The sequence below is a fragment of the Xiphophorus hellerii genome, chromosome 5, assembly GCF_003331165.1.
Source record: "Xiphophorus hellerii strain 12219 chromosome 5, Xiphophorus_hellerii-4.1, whole genome shotgun sequence".
In the NCBI taxonomy this organism is placed as follows: Eukaryota; Metazoa; Chordata; class Actinopteri; order Cyprinodontiformes; family Poeciliidae; genus Xiphophorus; species Xiphophorus hellerii.
In genome coordinates, this window is record NC_045676.1 from 8,353,637 (window position 1) to 8,376,598 (window position 22,962).

Consider the following 22,962-nt stretch of genomic DNA (forward strand, 5'->3'; position numbering starts at 1 on the left):
ATCTGAAAATTTCTGTTTTTTTTAGAATATTTTTGACTTTTCAAACTCAGAAATTTTTCAGAAGTTTTTTTCAAGGAAAGTTTTTAGATTAATCTAAAAAAAAAAGAAGTTGTTTTGGCAGAAATTTACTCCCATCTTTATTGTACGTAATATGTAACAGTATGAAACAGTAGATTAGGAAGGAATTAGGAATCTCATAAAAAATGAGATTTGATTTTCCAGTTTGCCTCTGTTTGTGTGTGTAAAAACCATAAAATAAAGAATGACAGGACACGGCTCCACGTTACCAAGACTTTACTTCACAGCTCAGTGCCCTGCAACCCCAGACTAACACAGGCTCCAACATTCAGCACAAGTTTGCACCAAATCTAAGCAGGAATAACTTCCTCTCATGGTTAAACCCTGTTTTTCTCATGCGATCAAAAGAAGAAGAAGAAAAAAAAAGGCCTATTACCAAAACACTGGAACACAAGGTTAAAGACTCGGGTTTACTATTCGCTTGGCAAGATAAAAAATAAAGATGTATTTCATGGAAATGATTCTGTTATGTACAATTTTAGAGAATAAACAAAATAAACCCTCAAAAATAGAATGTTTAAAGCATGCCCAATGTCACACTAGGAGGACGAGGCGAGTGGCCGAGCGCTTTCTCTTGGAGTCCATTTTTTATGCTTCTCTTCATTCAAGGCAATAGCGAGTTCAGAATATATTTGGGAATCTTTTACATGCCAACATAACTCGGCGCTAAATCCACTCCAATTTGGCTTATTTATGGAAAATAATATGGGAAGATCTATATTAAGTCACTTTTAATACAGTTTTCCCTGTACAGATTCAATGCATTTGTGATATAATTTACCATGCAATGTGAACCAAGCAGAGTATTGTCGACAGAAGACTAGCATAGTTGTGGAAAGCTGGGAATGCTGTGGTATGTGAGTATATCTGAAACGGGGGCCATGACTCTCAGCTGGAGGAAGAAGAAGACGTTAAATCAGGGATCAACCAGGGAGCAGCAGAGGCATCCGTAGCACCGTGGCAGCAACGCTCCTGAACGACAGTCAGTCAGGAAACTGGAAGCTCAAAAACAGTTCAGTTCGCTGTCCTTCAAAAAACATAAAATGTCCGTTTCCATTAGATGAATTTGAGGTTATTATAACACCAGAGTCTCTTGCCGTGAAAACTTTTGAGGCGTAGCTTGAAGGGAGACTGATAATACACCAGCAGGTCTCAGATCCGAGTCCCTCTGTATTATCTAGCAGGCACCACCTTATCCCTGGTATTCGCTTTAGCTTTAGCCCCGCCGGCGGGTTTTGGCCTGGGCCTGGCAGGCGCAGCGGCTGTGGAGGTCTGCGCGGTGGCTTCCTGGGAGGCGCTGCGACGCATAGTTGTTGTAGTTCTGGGTGGCAGCATGGGGACAGTAGGGGCCCGAACCGAGAGGGGCTGCCTGGACGGGCACGTCCTCTGAGGAGAGGGGCTGTCAGTCCTGCAGTGGGTGGAGCTAAGGCTGCGGCGGCCTCCCAGCAGGGCGCGTAGCGGCATCCGTGGGCTGCCATGTGGACCGGAGACGGCTGATGGACGAGGACAGGAGGAGGAGGACCGAGATGAGACGGGCTTAGGTTTCTTTTGGGTGGCTAGCCCAGCTTTCTGACTTCTGTGGAGAAATGAGCACATATTAAGTTATTCACACACTGTAAAACATTTGAAGGTGGTTTAACTTGAAAATGAAAGTTCAAATGTTGCCTGGAAAATGTAATTTAACTCAAGAAGAAGATTGTTTTGGTTTTAACTCAGAAATTAAAGTTCATAAAGTTGATTTAACAACCAGAGACAAGTTGTCTAAACATTGTTTTTTAAGTTCATTAATCTTGAATTGTGAGTTTTTATTTAATGCTGCAATTTAATCCAAATAATTATTTCACAATATGCAAAAAAAAACAAAAAAAACTGTCCTCACCTGGTTAAAGAGCCACATTTCTCTATTATTTTACTCACAATATCAAGTTAAAATAACAACTTATTTTACTTTAGAATAATTTAAATTCTTGTTTCAAAATGCATGAACAAAATTTCGGATCTGATAATAAATTTTATTAAACATCACAATGAATTCAGCTCAGAAACATTTAGTGTGAGCAGGACATTATTCTTAATCTTTTAAATAAACATAAAGACAATAAAATAACAATAGAGTCAGATCAATGTAACACACGTCCATCTCACTTAAAACTTTCAGATTAAATAATCAGCTGCTATTAAACGTCCCTCAGAATAAACTTAAGAATAAAGGAGATCAGGATTTCTCCTTTTCTCTGGGATAATTACTGACCCAGATCATATCTGGGTCATTTTAAATCACAATTACAGTCCTGGCATTCAACTGAGCTCTAACACGGTAACGTCTCTGTTGTGATATTTTATTTTAATTTTGTCATTTTATTCTAATATAATTTTTTTATTAAAAGAGCTATATAAATAAACCTGACATAGTTTGTTGCAGGAATGCTAAAACTTTAAGTTTTTTTAAAACTAGTATTACTTACTTTATTCTTTAATGTGTGTTGTTTTTATCATTATGTACTAATGAGCACTTTGTATTACCTTTAGCTAAAAGGTGCTATATATTAATACTACAGAGAAAAACAGGCTTACCCATTAATGACAGATGAAACTCCTTTTGTATTTTTGGCGTCCGGCAAAGAGAGAGGAGAGGTGGCAGAAGCAGCGGCGCCCCCTGCTGGTCTTTTTATGGGGGTGACGGGTCGAGGGATTTTGCTCCTGCAGTCTTTAGAGCCTTGCTCTTCAGTCGGTTTGAGACGTGAACTCCTCCTGGACTCGTCCGAGACACGCACGTCCTCCTCTGATCCCGTCGTGGATAAAGTCTCTGAAGCCCTCCAGCGCTCGTCGTCCCCTGATGACAGCGATGAAGATGTGCCGGACAGCATCCTCCTCCTCATCCAGCGGCTCTGTTGCTTCTGAACCAGCAGGCGTGCCAGGTCCAGCTGCCTGGCGCGCTGCTGTAGCCGAGCTCGGGCCGACAGGGAAGAGGACTGCTCTGAGCCCGAGTCCTCTTCAGAGATTAGGATCGGGATTCTGCTTCGGATTCTGGGCTTGGAGCCCACTGATGGTTCTGACCCAGCAGGGTGAAGCTTTACGGCTTCCTCGCTGGAAGATAAGTGCTTCTTCACTTCTTGGGACGGATCTTTACGATCAGGAACCGGTGAGGTGACTTTAGAGGAGGAGTCCATGGACACGGAAAAGACGGCTGACGGGCCGTTTTCGGTTTTTGGTTGCTTAGCCTCTGTACTGGTTTGGTCCGGCACGCTCTCCTCTCCAGTCTCTTTTAACAATAATGCAACTTCCTGCTCCTGTCTGTCAACATCTGCGGCCGATTCCCTCGTGACGGTAAAGACTTCCCGGTCATTCTCCTTGGCAGAGTGACCGTTGGAAGACATGACGTTGAGGTGTGACGTCTCTGCGATGTGAATGAAAGTGCGCTCGACTTTGGTAAAGGGCGGTGACCCAGGAGCAATGGGAGTGGAAGGTCTCAGTTCTGAGCGGAGGGCCGGTGACAAGCGGCCCGTCTCGGACAGTTCAGGCTGAATCCCCTCCCCAGTCAGTAAGCGGTCATTACGAGAATTTAGAGCGTTTGGTGTGGCCAGTTCCCCCTCCAGGACAGCTTCCCCGCCACAGGGAGACTTGCGAGTGTCTCCGGGCGAAAACAGAACCAGAGTTTTGGATGCGTCCTCCAGATCCGGGTCTGCATCAGCAGCCGAAGCGTGCTCCCTCGGGCCCCTCTGGTCCTCCGCCATCAGTGTTGAGGGCGCAGCATCCTGGCTACGCTCGGTGCTTTTCTGACTCGCCTCGCTGTTGGACTCGCTCTTTGTGACGTCATCGTCCTTCGGCCCAAGAGGTTCTGGTACCTCTTCATCGGGCGTGGCGAAGCTCCTGCGCTGAGGCAGCGTACCGGTCAGCATGACGGTGAGAAAGTCGGCCCTCTTGGCTTGCAACTGAGGAAGGATGTGGAAGTGCTCCATCTCATCACCCTGAGCTTTTGTTCGATAGTCAGGAGAGGACGGAGACGGGATGTTCTGCTCCGGGGGCGACAAGACCTGAGAAGAAGACAAACGATATTTTATTACAATTTTAATCTGGACTCAAAGCAACTCTGACCTGGGAAAAAAAGATCTGACAGAGCATTATAAAGCGCAACACTCGTTTGTACACTGTAAAACATTTCAGCCACATTTAGTTGTGTCGACTATCTTTTACTCTTTAAGTCAAATAAATGTGTCCAGTTTTAGATTTTGAACCTAAATGTGAGTTTGTGAAAGATAAACTTACAGCAGTAAGTTCTGTTAACTTTTCATAAATTTTGTCAAACCTCCAAGAGTTGAATAAACTGGAGTTTTTAGGTTAGCACTTAAAAAACTGAAAGAAGAAAAAGACAGGAGTGGGAACTATTTCCCAGAATGCTTAGCGGCTTGTTTCTGTATCCTGAGATGGAAGAGCGTTACATTGATCTGACTCTTGTGTTTTATTAAGGCGAAAGTTTATTTTAAAGCTTGAGGATAATGTCCTGTTCACACTAAATGTTTCTGAGCTGAATTCATTGTGATGTTTAATAAAATTCATCATCAAATCAGAAATTTTGTTCATGCAATTTGAAACAAACAACAAAGCAGGAAAAAAAGAAGCTTTTATTCAGTCTGGTGTAATTGTTTTCAAGGAGTTACAGTAATTGATTGATGGTAGATGTTTTCTAGTTTTAAGAAAGACGAGACATCCTTCAGCCGGACTGAAGCCGCTGAGGAGTGAGCAGATTTCCAAGTCAATATAATTCTTTGTTGTGAATAAAAACATATTTTGTTAAAACTGTCACTATGTTGTAATCGTATAATTGCAAACAAGTAATCTGAAAAAGAAGATAAAGCTGTTCCACTTCCTCCCGTTGCTACTATAGCAATTTGCTAAAATGCAACACTTCCAGTCAAAAACAACCAATCAGAGACAGGAGGATGGTCGTAGCGCTGTCAATAAACCGTGTGTACGCGCTGCTCAATGTGCTTATGGCGGAGAAACAACTCACGGTTCCAGAAAAACTGTTTATCCACCGTTATGGCCATGCTAGTTAGCCCTAGCATTCATAGAAATGCGACCATGCAATAGTAGAACAATAATATTATGAAATTACAATGCATATGCTAATATCAAACAACTAGTAGATGGAGGAAACAATTAATTTCCTTCACAGTTTTTGTTTTTTCTTAGTTACGTGGCAGCTTGGAGCAGAGTTTCTTTTAAAAATATAATCCCAGTATAACTTCACAACAACAAAAAAAGAAACAATGTGCCGTATTACCTGGAAAAATGAAGAACAAAAATCTAACTCCAACCAATCCATTTGCCACAGAACCATTTTATTTTCATTTTGGTTGTACACAAGCTTTTTCAAGATTGTCTAGATTACATACATTGATATAAAAGGCACAAAAATGCATTGCAGAGCTTATCTTTAGCACAAAGTCTAATATCAGGTGATTTTCAAGTGTTTCCCCTCATAAAGATTCATCATACAGCCTGTACATATATATACTAAACCCCGCTACCTGTCATGCTATTAGAGTTTAATTGCAAACCTAATTACTGTCTACGTTTCTGTATATATGTACAGTTTATTGTTTGGGTTTTAAAAAAGTTTAAAATACATGCTTTACCTGTAAATTATACAAGCAGTACTGTACAATAATATTGTGATAGGACCATCACACCAAACAAACACGGTAAGCTCTTCACTTTTCTTCTCCTCCACAAAGAAACTCGACTTTTATTGCAAAAACATTGAAGGGCCGTTGAGCGGTTTTATAAAATCCTTTCATTTTTTTATTGTCCATTCAGTCACATGACAACGTCGCCTTCAAGGCTCTTTTAGCACGTCAACGTAGCCCCATCAAGACCAGAAGATCTTTCACAGTAGAAACGACTTCCTAAAGTATCTAAATGCAATTTTTAATAAATAAGAGGAACAATTGAGTGTGAGGTGAAGAGATTTTGTTTGGACTTGCAAAATCAGTGAACAGAACAAAATAAAACTAATGAGGAACGGGTGCTCACTTCTAAAGACAAGACAATTTTCTCTTCCTATGGTCGATATTTATACAACGACTCTCCATCAAAACTAAGAAACATTTATTCAAGTATACAATAAAACATTTCAGTTTCATTTATATAAATTATGTGTGTATTTATGCTAGCTTTATGGTTTGGTTGGAGGTTCAGAAAACAGATTTATTTACATCCCAAAACAGTTCAGTAAATTTTGATTGAAAAAAAACAAAAAACATTTTCAGTACATAAACTTGTTCATTGTTCATAAATAAGTACTGAAATCCTGGATTTCTTTAGGCAATTTAAACATAACTTTATTTTTATCTAACAAATGCTGCTTTATAAGCAAAAACATTTAGTTTATCGTAACATCAAAATGAAACTGAAATTTTAAAGCCCTTTTTCAACTTTAGCAGTGGTATACTTTATCTAGGCCTGTCACAATAAACAGTAAATCAACTAATTGTATTTAGTGTTTTGTCGTTTTTCTCTTTCTATCAAAAACTGGATGACAAAAGTCGTCAGTTTGGTGCTTTGGTCTCAACCAGCACTTTTTTGAAGGACAGTTTTATTTAGAGAAACTTCATATTTAATTTTATTTGGGTGTTTTTCTGTTGTTTATTTTGGACATTTAACATGTCTTCCAGTTCCAGTGTTAAATGTTCACTAAAATTTAAAAGTCTTTTCATCTTAGAGCATGCAATGTGTGATTGCATTATTATGCCTTTACAGTTGTACTGCTTGAAAATGGTCTCAACAATATTATCGTTTATCGCAATAACTTCTGGGACAATTTATCGTCCAGTAAAATTTGTTATTGTGAAAGGCCTAACTTTATCACACTGGCAATTTTATTAATTTTTTTTGCTATAATTGAAATTTTAATGACATATATCATTTATGCAATAGCTAGCCATTTTATTTTACAATAAGGAACAGTTTAGAAAAACAAATTTTGTTTTTCCAGCTTGTATTTTCAAGACATTGAGAAGTTTACCAGATAGTTAAGATAACTTTTAGTTATTTTTAATTATTTTGACCACAATAGATACAACAGTGGAGTATAAAAGGTGCGACAAAAGTCAGTGTTGGACCAAAATGGTTACTCCCACTATCTCTGGGCTCAGCAGTTCTGATCCGTGAGCATCTCCTCAAGTAGTAGCTATTTACAAAAATAATAAAAAAGTAAAATAAAATATCACAGATCTCTTGCGACCAGAGGTTAATATTCACTGTGTTCGTGTTGTCATTACAGTACAGTGCTGATTGTAGTCATTTTACAGTCAGAAGAGTGTGACGCGCAAACAGATCACATGTGGATCTCATGCAAAGAGTGGTGACAGTCAACGGTCAGTCTTTTTATACAAAAAACTGTCAGAAATGCAGCCTATCGCCTTTTTTTAAAAATTCATTTTGGTGTTGTCAGCAGGTCAAGCACACAGGGAGGATCCTCCGATCCTCCGGCCCGTTAGTATGTCAGTGCGGCGCTGCTTTAAAGACGATACAGGATAAGCGTTAATCGGTGACAATCTTAGCACAGTAAATCAATAATTCAGCTAGCAAACAAAACTAGGTTCTGAGTTAGCAGCTAGTCCACTTTGTACATTCTCCAAGAGGTTGTACTATAAAATTATGCAAAGTATAAAACAGGCAGGGCATCCTGAACTCAGCGTGAAGCAGCAGGAGAACAACATCAGGCGATCTCCTCAACAAACTAGTGCTGCTGTGAGCATCAATAGATGAAAAAAGCCTTTAATACAATTAACAAGCAAGTGGTGCATATTTAGCTAATGTAGCCCTTTAACACGGCGAGAAAGCAATAGTTTGGCTTTCATTGCACAAAGAAAATATCCAACCCTGTCTCAGGAAGTCATGTTTTGAACTTGTTCAAGTCACGTTTTGGGATCACCTAAAATGACACCAACAATGGAAAACCAAAGGCTGCTGCTTTGGAAGAAGAAGACACGAAGATCAAGCTTCACTTCATATTCCTTCAGTCAATGAAACGTACAGAAAAAAGATAAAACATCTGCTCCTTTCCTAAAGCTCTGTTGTTGCAACATGATGCCACGGTTTAAAGGAAACAAAATGCTCTGCGTGGTTTCTGTGTTTCAATAAAGCATCCTGTGTAACTCTAAGGTTACACAGGATGATCTGTTGTGGAGTGAAAAATTAAATAAACTAAAATAATTGTGTTTATTTGTAATAAAATTAACGAAGTGGAGTGAATCTTATTGGAAAGTGATGACAGTTTTGGGGGGGTGTCACAATCCAATCTCAGGTATTCAGCTCCATGAAACAATCAAAGTATTTTTAAATTATCAGTACTGGAGTTCCTGATCAATATCAGTTCTCAACAATAGTTTGTGATTTTATCTCAGCCACTCCTTCAGCAAGCTGTGCAGCTCCAAGTTTCATTACAATTCTTTCATTTCAGGTCATTCTCATTGCTTTGTTCACAGTGAAACAGGCTGTAATGGCTGTTGTGCTTTCTTCCAACTCCAAACAGTTTTTCTCCCAGAGAATAATCTGCAGTGGTGGGCACACGTCCTATAATTTTTTCATTTAGTTAACTTAGGGTAGCTAACTTAGCTTACCCTAAATTAATTTTCCCAATTCAGTTCCTTTATTTTATTTAATCAGGTAAACCCCGTTGAGATCTAGATCTCATTTTCAAGAGGGACCTGGGCAAAAAAATTTGCAATACATAGCAACCTGGTTACAAGATAGACCAGGTTGCTATGTATTGCGTTTTAACAAGTTAGTGTTTTAAATTAAATTCTTAAACGCTAACTCGATTGGTTGTTTTGTTAACTTTCAGTTGAATAAAGTCTAAAGTTATGTTAAAGTTGTGGATATCCACTTTTAAGAATGATTTAAGTAGCCATGCTCTTATTTTGAAGTGGGTGAAGACTGTTTCCTGTCGCCCTGCTATGTTCAGCTAGCCAAAATCAGAAACAGAATTAGCAATATTCAACAGTCAAAAAACTGTGAAACCAGAGGGAAAAGTCTGTTGCAAATAATCATTTTATGAAGCACAGCTATTCAGGTAAGTGTGGGATAACAAATGTGATCTTGTTTAAGGAGATACACTATCTTGTAACGCATATTGTGGGTAACATGGTTGAATTAGCGCTGTGGGATTAGCTTCTGCTAAATACTGTGTTGGTGTAGCGCTTTAACGTTATTAAAGCTAATGTTTATGATTTTTGCTTTAGGGTTAGTGCAATTTACTTTTAGTTTTACCCACCACTGGTTGTGTGTAAGAGACAGCTGGAGATGAAATGCTCATCTTTCAATTTCAAGAGCTTCAAAGCTTTGGGAACTTAAGTTCCCAAAGCAAAACAGCAACAGCTTCAGAAAATTTTGCCTGCCCTTAATCAACTTGGACTACATTGAAACATGTTAATAGTCGAGCCATTAGTGAGTCATATCAAAACAGAGGAAACATGCTGTCGTTAGCGTAGCCTAGCACTGTGGAAAACTGCTAAAAGGAGCAAGACGCGAGTTTCCTTGTTTGGATGTGTCCAACCAGCAAAAACTCCTATAAAACAGTATGTTGAGTGAATATTTAGGACACAGTCACAATACTAATGTCAACCATGTAATACTGGTCAAATGTAGCGTTTTATTTTGACAAACACGTACAGGGCATTGAGTTTAATGAAGGACTGGCCTGGGAGACACTATTTGAAAAGGTCAAAAATCCCAGTGGATTAATCTAAACATGCTTCCTTTTGATAAAAACGTTTTGTCAGAATTAATTCACAGCAGCGAAATGTTTCATATCAGTTTGAAAGGGGAAAATGAGCAGCAACTGATTACCCAAAACATTTCTCTTGAACTCATTTTGAGGGAGAGTTCATCCAGACTTCAGGTCTGAGTAAACACATTCCCACAAAAAATGATGAATGGATAAAATGACAACTAAGTCCTTTAAATATAAGATATATCATATTTATATGTGGGATATTAGCTTTAATAATGTCACACATATAATTTATTGCATCAGCTAATTGCATTTATATAGTGAGCCCGTCTGCCCCAACCTGATCCCCGAGTCTAGCCTACCGTGATAAAGTGCACGAGTAATGTTAGAAAACTGTGATGAAAAAGGAAGCACAATGAAAGAAATAAGATATAATCTAAAGAAAATTATTAGAGCTACTCAAAACTCACCTTTAAATTTTAAGATACAACAAACCACTGCATACTATTTACAAAGCAGGTAAACCTCCTACAGATCTGTCAGAAATAGAAAAACATAAATCACTGGTACTAATAAACGACCCTCTGCAGGTAAATACCAAAACATTTACAGCAACTCCAACATAAAACTAACTGCATTTTTACTTATGCCTGAAACTGTGTCATCTGGAAGACTTGGATTTAACTCAAATGCAACAGAAAAATGTGACCTGATGGAAATTTAAGAAATGGGTAGGAAATGAAGCAGCGAGCCTAGCGTTGCTTTTACTCCTATTGGTTTCTGTGTTGATATTATAACCTGACAGTCACCTATGCACACAGAAAATTAACGCTCCTAATTAACATTTAGTCACTTTTGATAATCAAAGACTAATCGCATCGTAAAATACCAGAAGATATATACTAGCTGCTGTAGCAGAACCCTACAATAACAAGGCTTGCAGATCACAATCATGTTTTTCTTCAGTGTTTACTTTATGTAGTGTTAGCATGCTTACACTAATTAGCAGTAAAGAAATTTTTTTTTTACCAAATCACAAACCAACCAGGAGGACAAATTTAATCTTATTGTGACTCAGCAATCTCACTGGATATATCAATGAGAAAAATCACAAGGACGAATTTCAAAATAAAGCAAGACTTGCAAAATAACTCCCAAACATTCAAAGACCTTGCATTTAATTAACTTACTCAATGCTAACCCAGGTGCTGATGACTTGTTATATTGACAGAAGTATTCACTCAAATACCCAAAGGTTTGAATCCAACGTTTCCAATCAATTCCTTGACCAGAAACATATAAAACTCAGCACCTTGTCATGCAGGCTGCTTCTTCAATCATTTATGAGAGATTAGGTTTTTCTCAAGACCTCAGTGAATTCCACTTTCACTTCAGTAAACCTATTTGAGAAAATGCCTCACTATTAAACTTTCAACATTGACTAACAGATAATGGCAGCAACTCAGCCACAGGACGGTGAGCCATGTCAAATCCCAGAATACATGAAGAGTCAGAAGCTGCAGAAACCTTATGTCATCCTTAGATTAGTTCAAGAGCAGTGGAGGGGTTTCCATGCAGCTGCATCTCAGCCTTATATTATCAGGAGCAACACAAAGCTTCAGGTACAGTGGTGTAAATAAAGCCGCCTCTGCACCCTCAAGCCTCTTGGTTACAGTGAAAGGAACTCTTCATGCTACGCCTTATGGAACAAATTTAGGGTTTGCACCTTCCTGGTCCAGTAAACCTGTGCACCAAAGTACAAAGCAAGCTCCACAACGCTCCATGGATTAGTGAGATCAGTGTGGCAGAATCAGCTTTGAGTTTGGTAGACTCGGTTCTATATGGGACAAAAATTGCAACATTAGTTATATTTTCAGCTGGTGCGGTTCGCTTTCACTTTGCATTGTGTTAAATGAACCAAACCATTTGGAAGAAACTGTTCCTCCCATCGTCTGAGGTGGCGCTGCACCAAGAACCACTGAAGGAAGCAACACAAAAACCTCTGAAGAAGTCAGGAGAGCAACTTCCTTCTTCACAAAATGTAAACAAAATGGAATGGCGTCAGATTTTAGCGGTTGTGAGGTTCCTTTTTCGTCTTTGGCGAAAGACCACAAACTATTTCTTCAGTAGCGTGAGAGTCATGAGTTTGCGTCGGTTGTATTTACCCAGAATGCCCTGCACTATAGTCCGCTTCCTGTTTTTGGAGCGGCCTCCGGTCCGCTTGGAATCACTTATGCATTCAAACTTTAATCAAACCAAGACCTACATTTTTAGGCGCACCAGAGTTTGCTTTTTTGTTCCAAATTAGTTTGATTGTGCATTCACACATCCCCAAATAAACCGGACTTTCTAGACAAACAAACTAGAGTTTGATTAAAGTGACTGAACAGGGCAAGTCAGGTGTCCTAGTCCAACATCAACATCTGAGGAAACGAATGCATGCTAAAAGTTTCCATAAAGAAACTCCTGAACCTTGGAGAAAGCCTTCCCAGAAGAGAAAACGTGGTTGTAGGCCGACATCGTATCAAACCTTGTGGCAGGCAAGCAGATTCTTTTGGCAATATATTTTATTTTAGAGTTATTTTCATTTAACAGCCATCACAGGTAGCATCTGGCTGTGGGCTAACGGCTCCTAAACATGATGATAATAATCATTCTATTCATAAAGGTCAACACTTCTGCTCAACTTTCCACGTCTCAAGTCCAAGTTTCTGGTTCTGTCCAGTCAGACTTCAGCACAACTCATCCAACGTGTTTAAACATCAACAGACGCAATGCAACACGGCGTTCTTCGCGTGTGTTCCTCTTGACCGACAACTTCGCAATCATTCAGAACAAAAGCATCCACCCTGTCACAAAACCTCAAAACTCGTCTGTCTCTATCCTTCTGTGACTTTATGGCCTCCAATAAATGCTACATTCTGTTTCCAGTCAGATCTTCTTTTACATTATCTTTTTAAATATCACATTTATTGAAAAAAAAAAAAATCCACTCAAATAGGCATTGCAATTTCGAGTAAAAAAATGCTGAAGTTCCCCTGCCGTGCCAGTAGGTGGTGATATGGGTGACATTATTAACATGAATTCAAGGAAAACTTTTCATAAAAGAAAAAGAGGCTGCGAACTCAGATTTCTAAAACTTCCACTTGCAAAGACGATGCATTACAAACAGCTATAATAAAATTTTAAAAAATGTCTGTTTGGCAAAATATCCAAGTTAGTTTAGAGCCAATTTCTTTAAACTATTATAGAGATACTTCTTCATGTTCGCACTGCAACAGCTGGCTGATTAGAATTTTATTTCCCAACTACTTCTGAAGTATTTAGTACACGAGACACCAGTGCAACATCTACAGTGATTGGCTGAACCCTCTAAAAAACAACAGGATAAAAAAAGAGATAAAGTTGAACATTAGCAACAATTCTTTCACAGTAGAAAGGACTTCTAAAATATCTATCACAGGATATCTGAAACTTCTACTGCAGGACGATTTTTAGGATCGTTTGCTCAGACTCCAACGGCCTACAGAAGAAGGAAAGGCTCCTTAAACAGAGGTTAACACATTAAAATGTCAGCAAGCCTTTTGAAAAACAGACATCTCAAACAACAGACGCAACAATCAAAGTGTCAGAAAAAGGAAACTCTATCACGCCATCTGTGTATCTAAAGTAAAAAAAAAAAAACAGCACCAGCCTCCGATACGTAGTCCCTTCTGACCGTGAAGGTAACATGTAAAATAAACAGCTCATAAAAATACGCATTCACATCATTCACAGACCCAGCCGGCTGTAAGTTTGCAGTTTGGGCCCATACAGCCTGTTGTCACAGCACATATCACATATTTTGCATTTGAATTCAATTTAAAAGAATTCAAATGCAAAATATCTGAATCACAAAACAAACTAATTATTATTTAATCAACAACTGCTAAACATTTGACTTCTTTTTAATATTTGTATTCCTTTTCTAAATTGTCTTTGCAAAAAGTATGAGATTTTGTTGTGTCAAACTCGAGGCCCGGGGGCTAAATCTGGCCCGCCGTAGCTTGTTTTGTGGCCCTCTAGACTCCAAATTACATCAATAAGTTCCTCCAGTTTTTCACAAATCCTCAAAATTCACACAAAATCAACAGATCTCCACTGTTTGTCTGATTTTACTGGAAATGTTCTCAAAGCTGGTCAAAAACATTGAGTTGAAGTGACTGCTCCCTCAACCTTACTTGTTGAGAAGTAAGGACTACAAACTTACTTCCATTGTAGTCAGTTGTTACGGACTACAATGGAAGTTGTACTATACAACGTCCGTTGTACTATACAGATACGGCGCGTAATAAAAAGTCACATTTAACATCATACATTAGCGCAAATATTTCCAAATAATCACCACAAGATTTGTGATTTTGATAGCAAAAAAAACACTAAAACAATCAAAACCCTGGAGGAACAGCTGATTAGTGATTTTTTTAACAGTTTAATTGGTTTAAGAAAATTCAGATTTTTGAAATGGCCCAAAATGACAATGACATCCTTGTTTCAGACTATTCATTGGTTTGGACTGTTTTTATATTTATTCTTGTTGTGGAGTTACTGAAGTTATGAGTTGCTTTTACTTAGAACATATATTATTTCTTTAGTACGTCTTTAAACTGTATTTAATGCCAGTGTGTAATCTCCCACAATAATTTGTTGTTTTAAAGAGTGCCAGGATTTTGTTTTGTTGCTTTATGTCACAGTTTTGTTCTGCTTTACTTTCAGTTTCTGTCTAAGATTACTGTAAATCTCCTCCTACACCTTCAGACAGACGTTTTCCAAACAGTTCACTGCTTTCACACAAAACATTTAATGAGGCAGGAATCAGGACGAGACACTTGGATTACTGGGTTTTGTGCAGGTAAAGACATGATGTGAAGCAGCAGCAGCAGCAGCGTATTGCTCTGTGAGTGGGATGTCGAGACTCCAAAAGTCTTCGTGCAAAGGCTCGATCGCTGGGACGACCTGCATACCTCTACGATCGCTCCTCCGTTTTAGGCGAAAAAAGATGACAGAATAAAAAATAAATAAATAAATAAATAATGCACAAAAAAACTGTAAAGCTTAACAGTCTCTTAGCAGCCCCACTGGGTTTCAAACTCCTCTTCTTCACAAAACGGGAAGTCTTCAGTTTCACATTGTTTCCACCAGCCTGCCACGTCTGTGGCGAGCGCAACTTTGGCGTTGCTGAGTGGCTTCTGGAGTTTATTGCATGAAAAATATTCTCAAAATTCCCCCAATCCTCTTCTTTTCCTTCTTAATAGAAGAAAAAAAAACAGTTTCTAGAGCTACGTCTGAGTAGATGTATGAATCTGTGTGTTTATTAACACAGCTGTACCGCTGGGTGTTGGTGATATGGCTTGTATGACCTTCCAGTGTGCTGCGATTGTATTGGTTTATGTGCACATTCATATCTGTGTAAGATGTTACAGAGCTGGCAAGGTGGTATCTATGCAAAAAACCCAAAAAACTCTTTTTTCTTGCTAGCCAAATTCTCTATATTTCTCATACATTCCCTACTCTTGGCTGGTCAGTGGTACGAAAATACATCGAGGTTTTAGAAAGTTACAGTCTTAAACCTGCTAACATTTCCTGTCACACCATTATTAAATCTTAACTTCCCTTTAATGCCAGAGAAAGTGACAAAGTAGAGTTTTCCAAGGCTTATAAGTTGTTTTTCATGCTTAACAGAAAAACAAATTCAGTTGTTTGGGTACATTTCAGGCTGGGAAATGCGGTCAAGATGTAAAATCTGAAGAACAAACCAGCTAATATCATCTGGTTATACTTATGTTAGTCTATAATGAGCAGAAAAGCAAATATGTATGATATTCTACTCAATGAATCAAAAATAAACATATCATCTGTTGATGATCAGTATATCTCATAAATGTAGCAGTGGTGTAATTTTTTCTGTTTTAAATAAAGTATTTTGATTTATTATTTTAACAATCAGAATCTCATTCTGGATCAGAACATTAATTAGTGTGGCGGTGAAATTAAAGACGATTAAACACAAAAACACTATTATTTTGGACCATTTTCTTGAAAATTAGTGTATTTTGGGAGTTCTTTTTAAAACTTTTTCCTTCCGCTGCCATTACAAATGTATTTGCATGAGAAGTAACTTTAAATGATGAAGCACCTAAGAGTGGCTAAGTTCAGCCCCAGGCCCAAAATCTTCTCTGACCACTCCTGCATCTCTCTGTTTGTGTGCTCTGTTCATCTCGGAATTTATGGCTGTACACATCTGTGTATGTTACATGTATGTGTGTGTGTGTATATATATATATCTATATATATATAGATATATATATATGTATGTGTGTGTTTGGGGGTGTGGGGGGGCGTGTGTGTGTGTTTTGAGTCCATTTCTCAGTCCTCTCAGCTATTGTTGTTCTTGTTCATGAGCCTGGCTAGCATCTGTTGCAGCTGCGACCTCGACGCGTTCAGAACCGAGTGCCGGCTCCGTGGGCTGCCAGGCATCGGCAGAGTGCCGGCGTGCCGGCGCCGGGCCGAGGCGGTGGCGGACGTGGCGTGGGCGGGGCTGCTCTCGGCCGAGCGGCTCCTCTGGATGAAGCTGCCTCCGGCGTGGGGGTACTGCTCCGTCTCCAGGGTGGAGGAGGAGAAGACGTAGGAGGCCAGCCTCCTCAGCTGATTGGGCCGCGCTTGGTGTCTGTCCTCCTCCAACTGCAAAAAGACCAATCAGACAGAGGGAGGAAGAGGAGGTTAAAGAGTGGAAATGGACTCTTTTCATATTAAAAACACTTATTAAACAGGTTGTTTATGTCTCCTCCCCCTCCCTGACAGACATTAGACATGAGAGAGCAGGTGGATGCTTTCACATATCTAAAGCCTGCAGCTGATTGGTCAAAGGTCATGTGGGGAGGAGCCTGGTGAGAGAAGCTGAGGGGATGTTGGTGTAACTCTGGCTCTATCTACAGCTGCTTTTCATAATTACTAGTTAGAAACTGAAGAAAACTCCTAACAGGGGGGCGTTTAAGTGTTTTAGCTGTGATTAGTCAGACTAGCATCCCTTAATCTGAAAAAATAAAAAAGTTCAGGGAAACATTTCTCCCACAAAGAAGCACGCTAAAGGAACAAAAAGTCACCAGCACAAGCATTGCACACACTGTCTCACTAAACTACGACAGCCTGAGCCTCGACAGGTTTCGGCTTTTTCGTTCTGAAGGAAAAGTTACCACTGAAGATGCAAACAAATCAGAGAACTTAAAAGAGAGAGATGGAGTCATCAAGCACACAAAACAGACACACAACGAAGGGAAGAGGGGGAAATAAAAACAAAAAAAAAATGTCTGAACAGAAGAAAAAGGAAAAACAGAAACGGAGTGAGAAAACAGAGGTACAGGACTAGTCCTAAACTGTGCTTACCCCGAAACATCACTTTATTTCTTCTTGTGTTGATCCCAATGGCCCCCTCGCTCTTTTCTTTGTCTCCTCAGGTGAGTCAAACTTGACATACTGTGTACTTTTAAAGCGATAAGTTGGGGGCAAAGGCATCAGTAGTTATGTGGAAGGGGGTAAAGAATTGGAGAGGAGGAACAAAGAAAAAAAAACTGCGGTCCTCGATGGTTGGTGGCAGACGAGGTTGGTTATGATCTAGTGTGACAGTTGGCCAAACAAAAAAAAAAAAACGAAAAAATAAAAAAATGAAGCAGAGCTTGCTAACGGATCTGTGCACACATTTTCATTTTCACACTGGCATAAAACATCCAGCCTTCAAACAACAGCCACCGAGTATGGAGGACCAGATGTGTCAATAATTAACTGGAAGAGCGCATGATGGATGGAGTCAAATGGTGACAGAAATTTACAAGTGAAACTAAATGATAAAAATGCATAAAGAAACAAGAAATCACCACACCCATGAGGAAAATCCTGCAGAAGGAAAATAAAATGGAAACACAATGTGAAATCCAGGTAAAGGTCATAGAGTAACTGGCGACACGCGTTCCTCTTTCCTCCGAAACAAACTCTCCAAATAGAGCGTCACACAAAAACCAAATTCAGAAAAAATCACAAAGAAAAAGAGGAATATTCAGTAAATTATTAGAATATGTACTCCGATAAAGTGTTTTTTTTTTGGTCAGTATAAGTCTGAAAATAAAATTTAAGAGGATATTAAACATACTTTTAAAAATATTTTTATTAATCTAATAGATTTTAATCTTAAATGTGTTTTCATGAGCTGCAAGCACAAAATTAAACAGAAATAAAGGCTTGAAAACCGTCTGTAATTATTAATCTATGTTATGTTTCACTTAGTGAACTGAATTATTTAAATAAATTAACTTTTCAATTTATAGACTATGACTATATAACATTAAAATCCATTTTTCTTAGGTGTTTAAACCCAGTTTACATCCAGCTGACCTGATGAAGCCGGAGGAACACAGCAGGCAGACGAGTCAGGGCAGATTAAAGTGGGTTTAGGTTATAAAGGAATATCTTAAAAGCTACACAGAGTAACAGGAATATGAAACTTCCCCACAAACCCACCAAGCCATGGCCGTCCACTTAAAGCCGGGGTGTACAAACCTTTTTGGCCAAAATTGTCAAGTCAAAAGGACTCTAGGGCCAAAAAAATTTCATATCTATAATAAACTTGTGCTGTAATTTATTTTTACTCACTCGATACTGTAAATGTTTAATTAAACAAATCAAGTAGTCAGATTTTTTTTGTCGAACAGAGATGTGCAAACTGTTGTAGAGCACAAACTTAAAGGGTTTTTTAGATTTGCCCGATTAAAGGAAATATGTCAGGTGTTTATTTAAAACAATGGCAAAAATGTAGTCAGTTCGGGCCAATAACAAAACAAGATTTAGATCAATCTAAGTCCGTATATTTAAAGATGGATACTTATAAAATGGATACCAATAAAAAAGCTCCCATCTGTATCAAACACTTGTGCTGGGGGGCTAAATTTGTATTATTCTTGAATTGCAGTCAGAGGCCGCCCAAAATAGGTTTAGGGGCCACAAATGGCCCTCATTCCACCCTTTGAACACCCCTGACATAAACTGACAGGCCAGGCAAAGAGAGCATTAATCAGAGAAGCAGCCAAGTGGCTCATGATCAGAGTTTTGAGCAAACTCCATGTCATTGTGACAGAAGGTCCCCATTAATAGTTTTATTTCTTAATTGTTTCAAGTTTTTTTTTATTTGACATTACATATTAATTAACATTATATATTAATGTCCATTAATATGCAATTGATATTACATATTAATTTCATGTATTATGTGCTGCATAATACATGCAATTATTTGCATGTATTTGCATCTCTAGTCTCAATGGTAGGTTGATGTATTTAATAATAACAAAAAGAAAAAGCACAACATAAAGGAGAGAAAGGGGGTGATTAAACAGCAGTTTCCAATTTGTATACTATAATGGTTCAATAATTTTCACTTTATGTTGATAAAATGAATAGAGTTAGCATATTGGATTTAAAATCCAGTTAAGCTATGCTAAGCTAAACAGGCTAATCGAGTGGAGAGGAAAATTAGCCTGTGCACTAACCTGCTGTAACAAACAACAAGCAAACCTTGTTGTTTGTTTAGCATATTTTTCACATGCTAAACAGATCCATTTGTTTTTGTTTGGGTAAATAATTATTCAAATTTTGGCCCATTATAATTGAAGAATGCAGTGAATTTAGATGAAATTGTAATTTTAGTGCCTCGGCCTGGAACCCCTGACGACACCAAAAAAAATCTCGATACGCAAATTTCTTCACATCCAATTAAAATAATATTGAGAATCTGGTAACAGTTAAACATTTATTTGTACAATCCACTGGCAGCAGCATTCTACAACCTAATTATTAAAACCCATTCATAAAATGAGCTCATTTTATAGCTGTAAGTTTCAAAACAATTTTTATGTTCTGTTTATTAACTCAATTAACAACATTTAAGGAAGACTGCTGTGTGATTTTCAAAAAAGAAAATGAAAAAAAGAAAATAGCACATCCCAGTGAAATAATTCACTGGGATGTGCTTTTTAAAAGACTAAAAACAATAAGAGTCTGCTCAAACCGTAAGCAATGGTTCTTTGCTTTTAACATTTTTTAGTGCAAAATTTGCAAATGTATTCTTTTTATAGACTTTGTTTATCATTTTGTTGTTGAAGCGTTGACAATTATTCCCTCTGGTTTTGGGTGCTGTGCAGCTGGAAGGATTTTTGGTGTTAATGTTTTACCTTTGTTGTTACGGTGGATAATTGTGAAAACAATGTAATATATTACACCTGCAAGCATCAAAAGAGCCCAAATAATGTCTGAACTATGACCTCAGATCCCAGACGATTTGAAACGAAGGCTTCATGGATTCAGAGCAGAGAGAGAGCAGGAAGTTTAAATCATAATGGGCAACATCATTTCTCTGACTCTAACGTCTCTGCCTGGTTTTCTAACCAAACCAGTCAGAGATTTAAGGAGAAGTGGCAAAAGCAAATGAGATGGATTAGCAGTGCTTGATAAGAACTGCTGGTGTCATCCAGGACACATATCCATAGAATATTGTCTCTGGTGTTCAGAAATTGAGCTGTTAGCATATCATTACAGTTGTACATCGACAGTTTTCAGTCAGAGGCCTCTACAGATTGGTTGCAGGACTGACTGCTACCAGAAATCCACAGACTCTGTGAGGATACTTGGCTAACATAAGTCACACCGACATTTATTTTAATTTTGGGAAAAATATAAATTTTTTTTAATTTAAAAGGAACTGAACTTTCTTCAAACCTTTCGTTCAGTTCGTCATGAACATCCAACCAATAAACATGTCTTTATTTGAAACATTCAAAACAGTCTGCCTAACAACCTGATGTCTTTTTATTTAATAAATCGCCTTGATTTAAAAAAATAAATTAAATAAATAAAATCCCCAAACTTTGTGTATGGATTAACTGTGATCTGTTCTAGGTCCACATCTTTGTTTTAATTTAAAGTTTAATTCAAAGATATGTTGCATCACTGAGAGGAACAATTTCATCATTACAGAATCATTAAAAACGTAACTATAATTATGATTTCACATTCATCCTTACAACCAATAAAACACTCCAGCTAAAAAAAAATCTATTGTTATATTTAATAAACCACTCGGATCACACAGACACACTTATTTTCTCCCACCACCGGCACTCAGTCAGATAGTGTTTTCGTCCAGTGTAACGTTAAATGTACGATATAGAGCAGGTTTCATGTCACAGTACGTTTCCATGCTTTTACTGACAGAACTACACTGTAAAACATTTGAGCCACATTTAGTTGTGTCTACAAATAAATTTAGTGAGTTTTAGATTGTGAACCTAAATTTGTGAGTTTGTAAAAGATAAACTTACAACAATAAGTTGTGTTGACGTTTTATTAATTTTGTCAAACCTCCAAAAGTTGAATAAAGTACATGTTTTAGGTTAGCGTTTAGTTTTAATTTCCCAGAGTGCTCAGCGGCATGTTTTTGTATCCTGTGTTGCACAGTGAGTGAAATGGAAGTGCGTGACATAGATCTGACTCCTGTGTTTTATTAAGGCAAATGTTAATTTTTATGGGCTGTTCACACACCAAATGTTTCTGAGCAGAATTAAATGTGATGTTTAACAAAATTCATTATCAGATCAGAAATTTTGTTCATGCTATTTAAACAGGAATTTAAATTATTCTAAAGTAAAATAAGTTATTTTAACTTTATATTGTGAGTAAAATAATAGAGAAATGTGTCTCTTTTAACTAGGTGAGGGCAGTTTATTTTCTTACTTATTGTGAAATAATTATTTGGTTTAAATTCCAGCTTTAAGTCAAAACTCACAATTCAAGATTAATTAACTTAAAAAACAATGTTTAGACAACTTGTCTCTTGTTGTTAAATCAACTTTTTGAACTTTAGTGTCTGAATTAAAACCAAAACAATTTTCTTGTCGACTTAAATTGCATTTTCAATGCAGCAGGTGGACTTTCATTTTCAAATTAAACCACCTTCAAATGTTTTACAGTGTTCCAACATCAAGTGTGAAAAATTTCAGAAAACACAGCAGATCATCGTCAGCGTCCACAAGCTTTATCACAGAGTCCAAGACGTCCTCACATCTGGACAGTTCTTATGAATCACAAGACTCTTAGACACGAACCAGCCGCACCATTCAGGTTAACATTTATGCTCATTTTGTAAACAGCAAATACACAAATAAATTTACTGAGTGGATTAGCATTAGTTCACAACATTCAGGTCTTCTCTATGTGTGAGTTAAATCAGTGTTAAAAATTAGCTAAAATTTCATTTAAACAGACTTCAGTCTTGACTTTCCTTGCATCTGTGTTTTATCATGTATGTTTTTGAGAGACATTTTATACCAATATGAAGGCGCATTCTTGGTGTAGTAACGTCCAAACAGAGAGCAAAACGCTAAAGAAACGCTCTTCCAACTGTTAAAATACTCCACAGTAGAAATACAGCAACAATTATTCACAGCCCTTGCAGATTTGGGCCTAAATAAACTTCAATTTGACATTTCTTGCATTTTTCCTTCTGACTTGAACCTGATAGAGAATCTGTGAAGGGAGCTAGAGATTGGCTGATTCAACTTCAGAAATTCGCAGCTCATTGCCAAGCATACATGTCAGAATACCAGGGGAAACATTCAAGAAGCTGGTAACCAATTCTAATAAAATCCAGTTTTTCAGAGACAATGTTTCTCAAAAATTGAGAACAAACTGTGAAAAAGATCAAGAATAATAAATGGAAACAAATTCTGTTGGCTAGCAGTGAATAACACCAACTTTTACTAATTTATAAATATGCCTGTCCAAAACTAAAAGCTGCATTTGAAAGATTTGCGATTAGAAGATAATAATCAAGCAAAGACATTAACCATAAAACTCTTTGGAGATATAGTAACTTTCTGAAATCTCCAATAATTACATGCTGTTGCTTAAAAGAAGAGGTGCACCGATTGGAGTTTTGCAGATCTTTTCTTTTTGTTTAATGTAAAGATACCATTTTTTCTTTTTAAGAACTTTTGTTTAAAATAACTATGCTCACTTCTTATTATAAAAGTAGAGAGCTGTTGTGGAAAAACAGGGTTTTACTA

At 37.8% G+C, this 22,962-nt stretch overlaps 1 protein-coding gene across 2 annotated transcripts in view; it reads right to left on the reverse strand.

The window, feature by feature from the left end:
• Positions 1-277: 277 nt before the first annotated feature.
• The window catches only part of ttbk1a (tau tubulin kinase 1a), a 65,263-nt gene continuing 42,578 nt past the window's right edge, over positions 278-22,962 (reverse strand). For both annotated transcript variants that reach the window (XM_032562395.1, XM_032562394.1), the window contains exons 15-16: positions 2,653-4,112; positions 278-1,654 (exon numbers count right to left, since the gene is read on the reverse strand). In XM_032562395.1, coding sequence (XP_032418286.1) covers positions 1,252-1,654; positions 2,653-4,112 — 1,863 coding nt within the window. In that variant the 3' untranslated portion in view covers positions 278-1,251. The remainder of the gene's footprint in view (positions 1,655-2,652; positions 4,113-22,962) is intronic.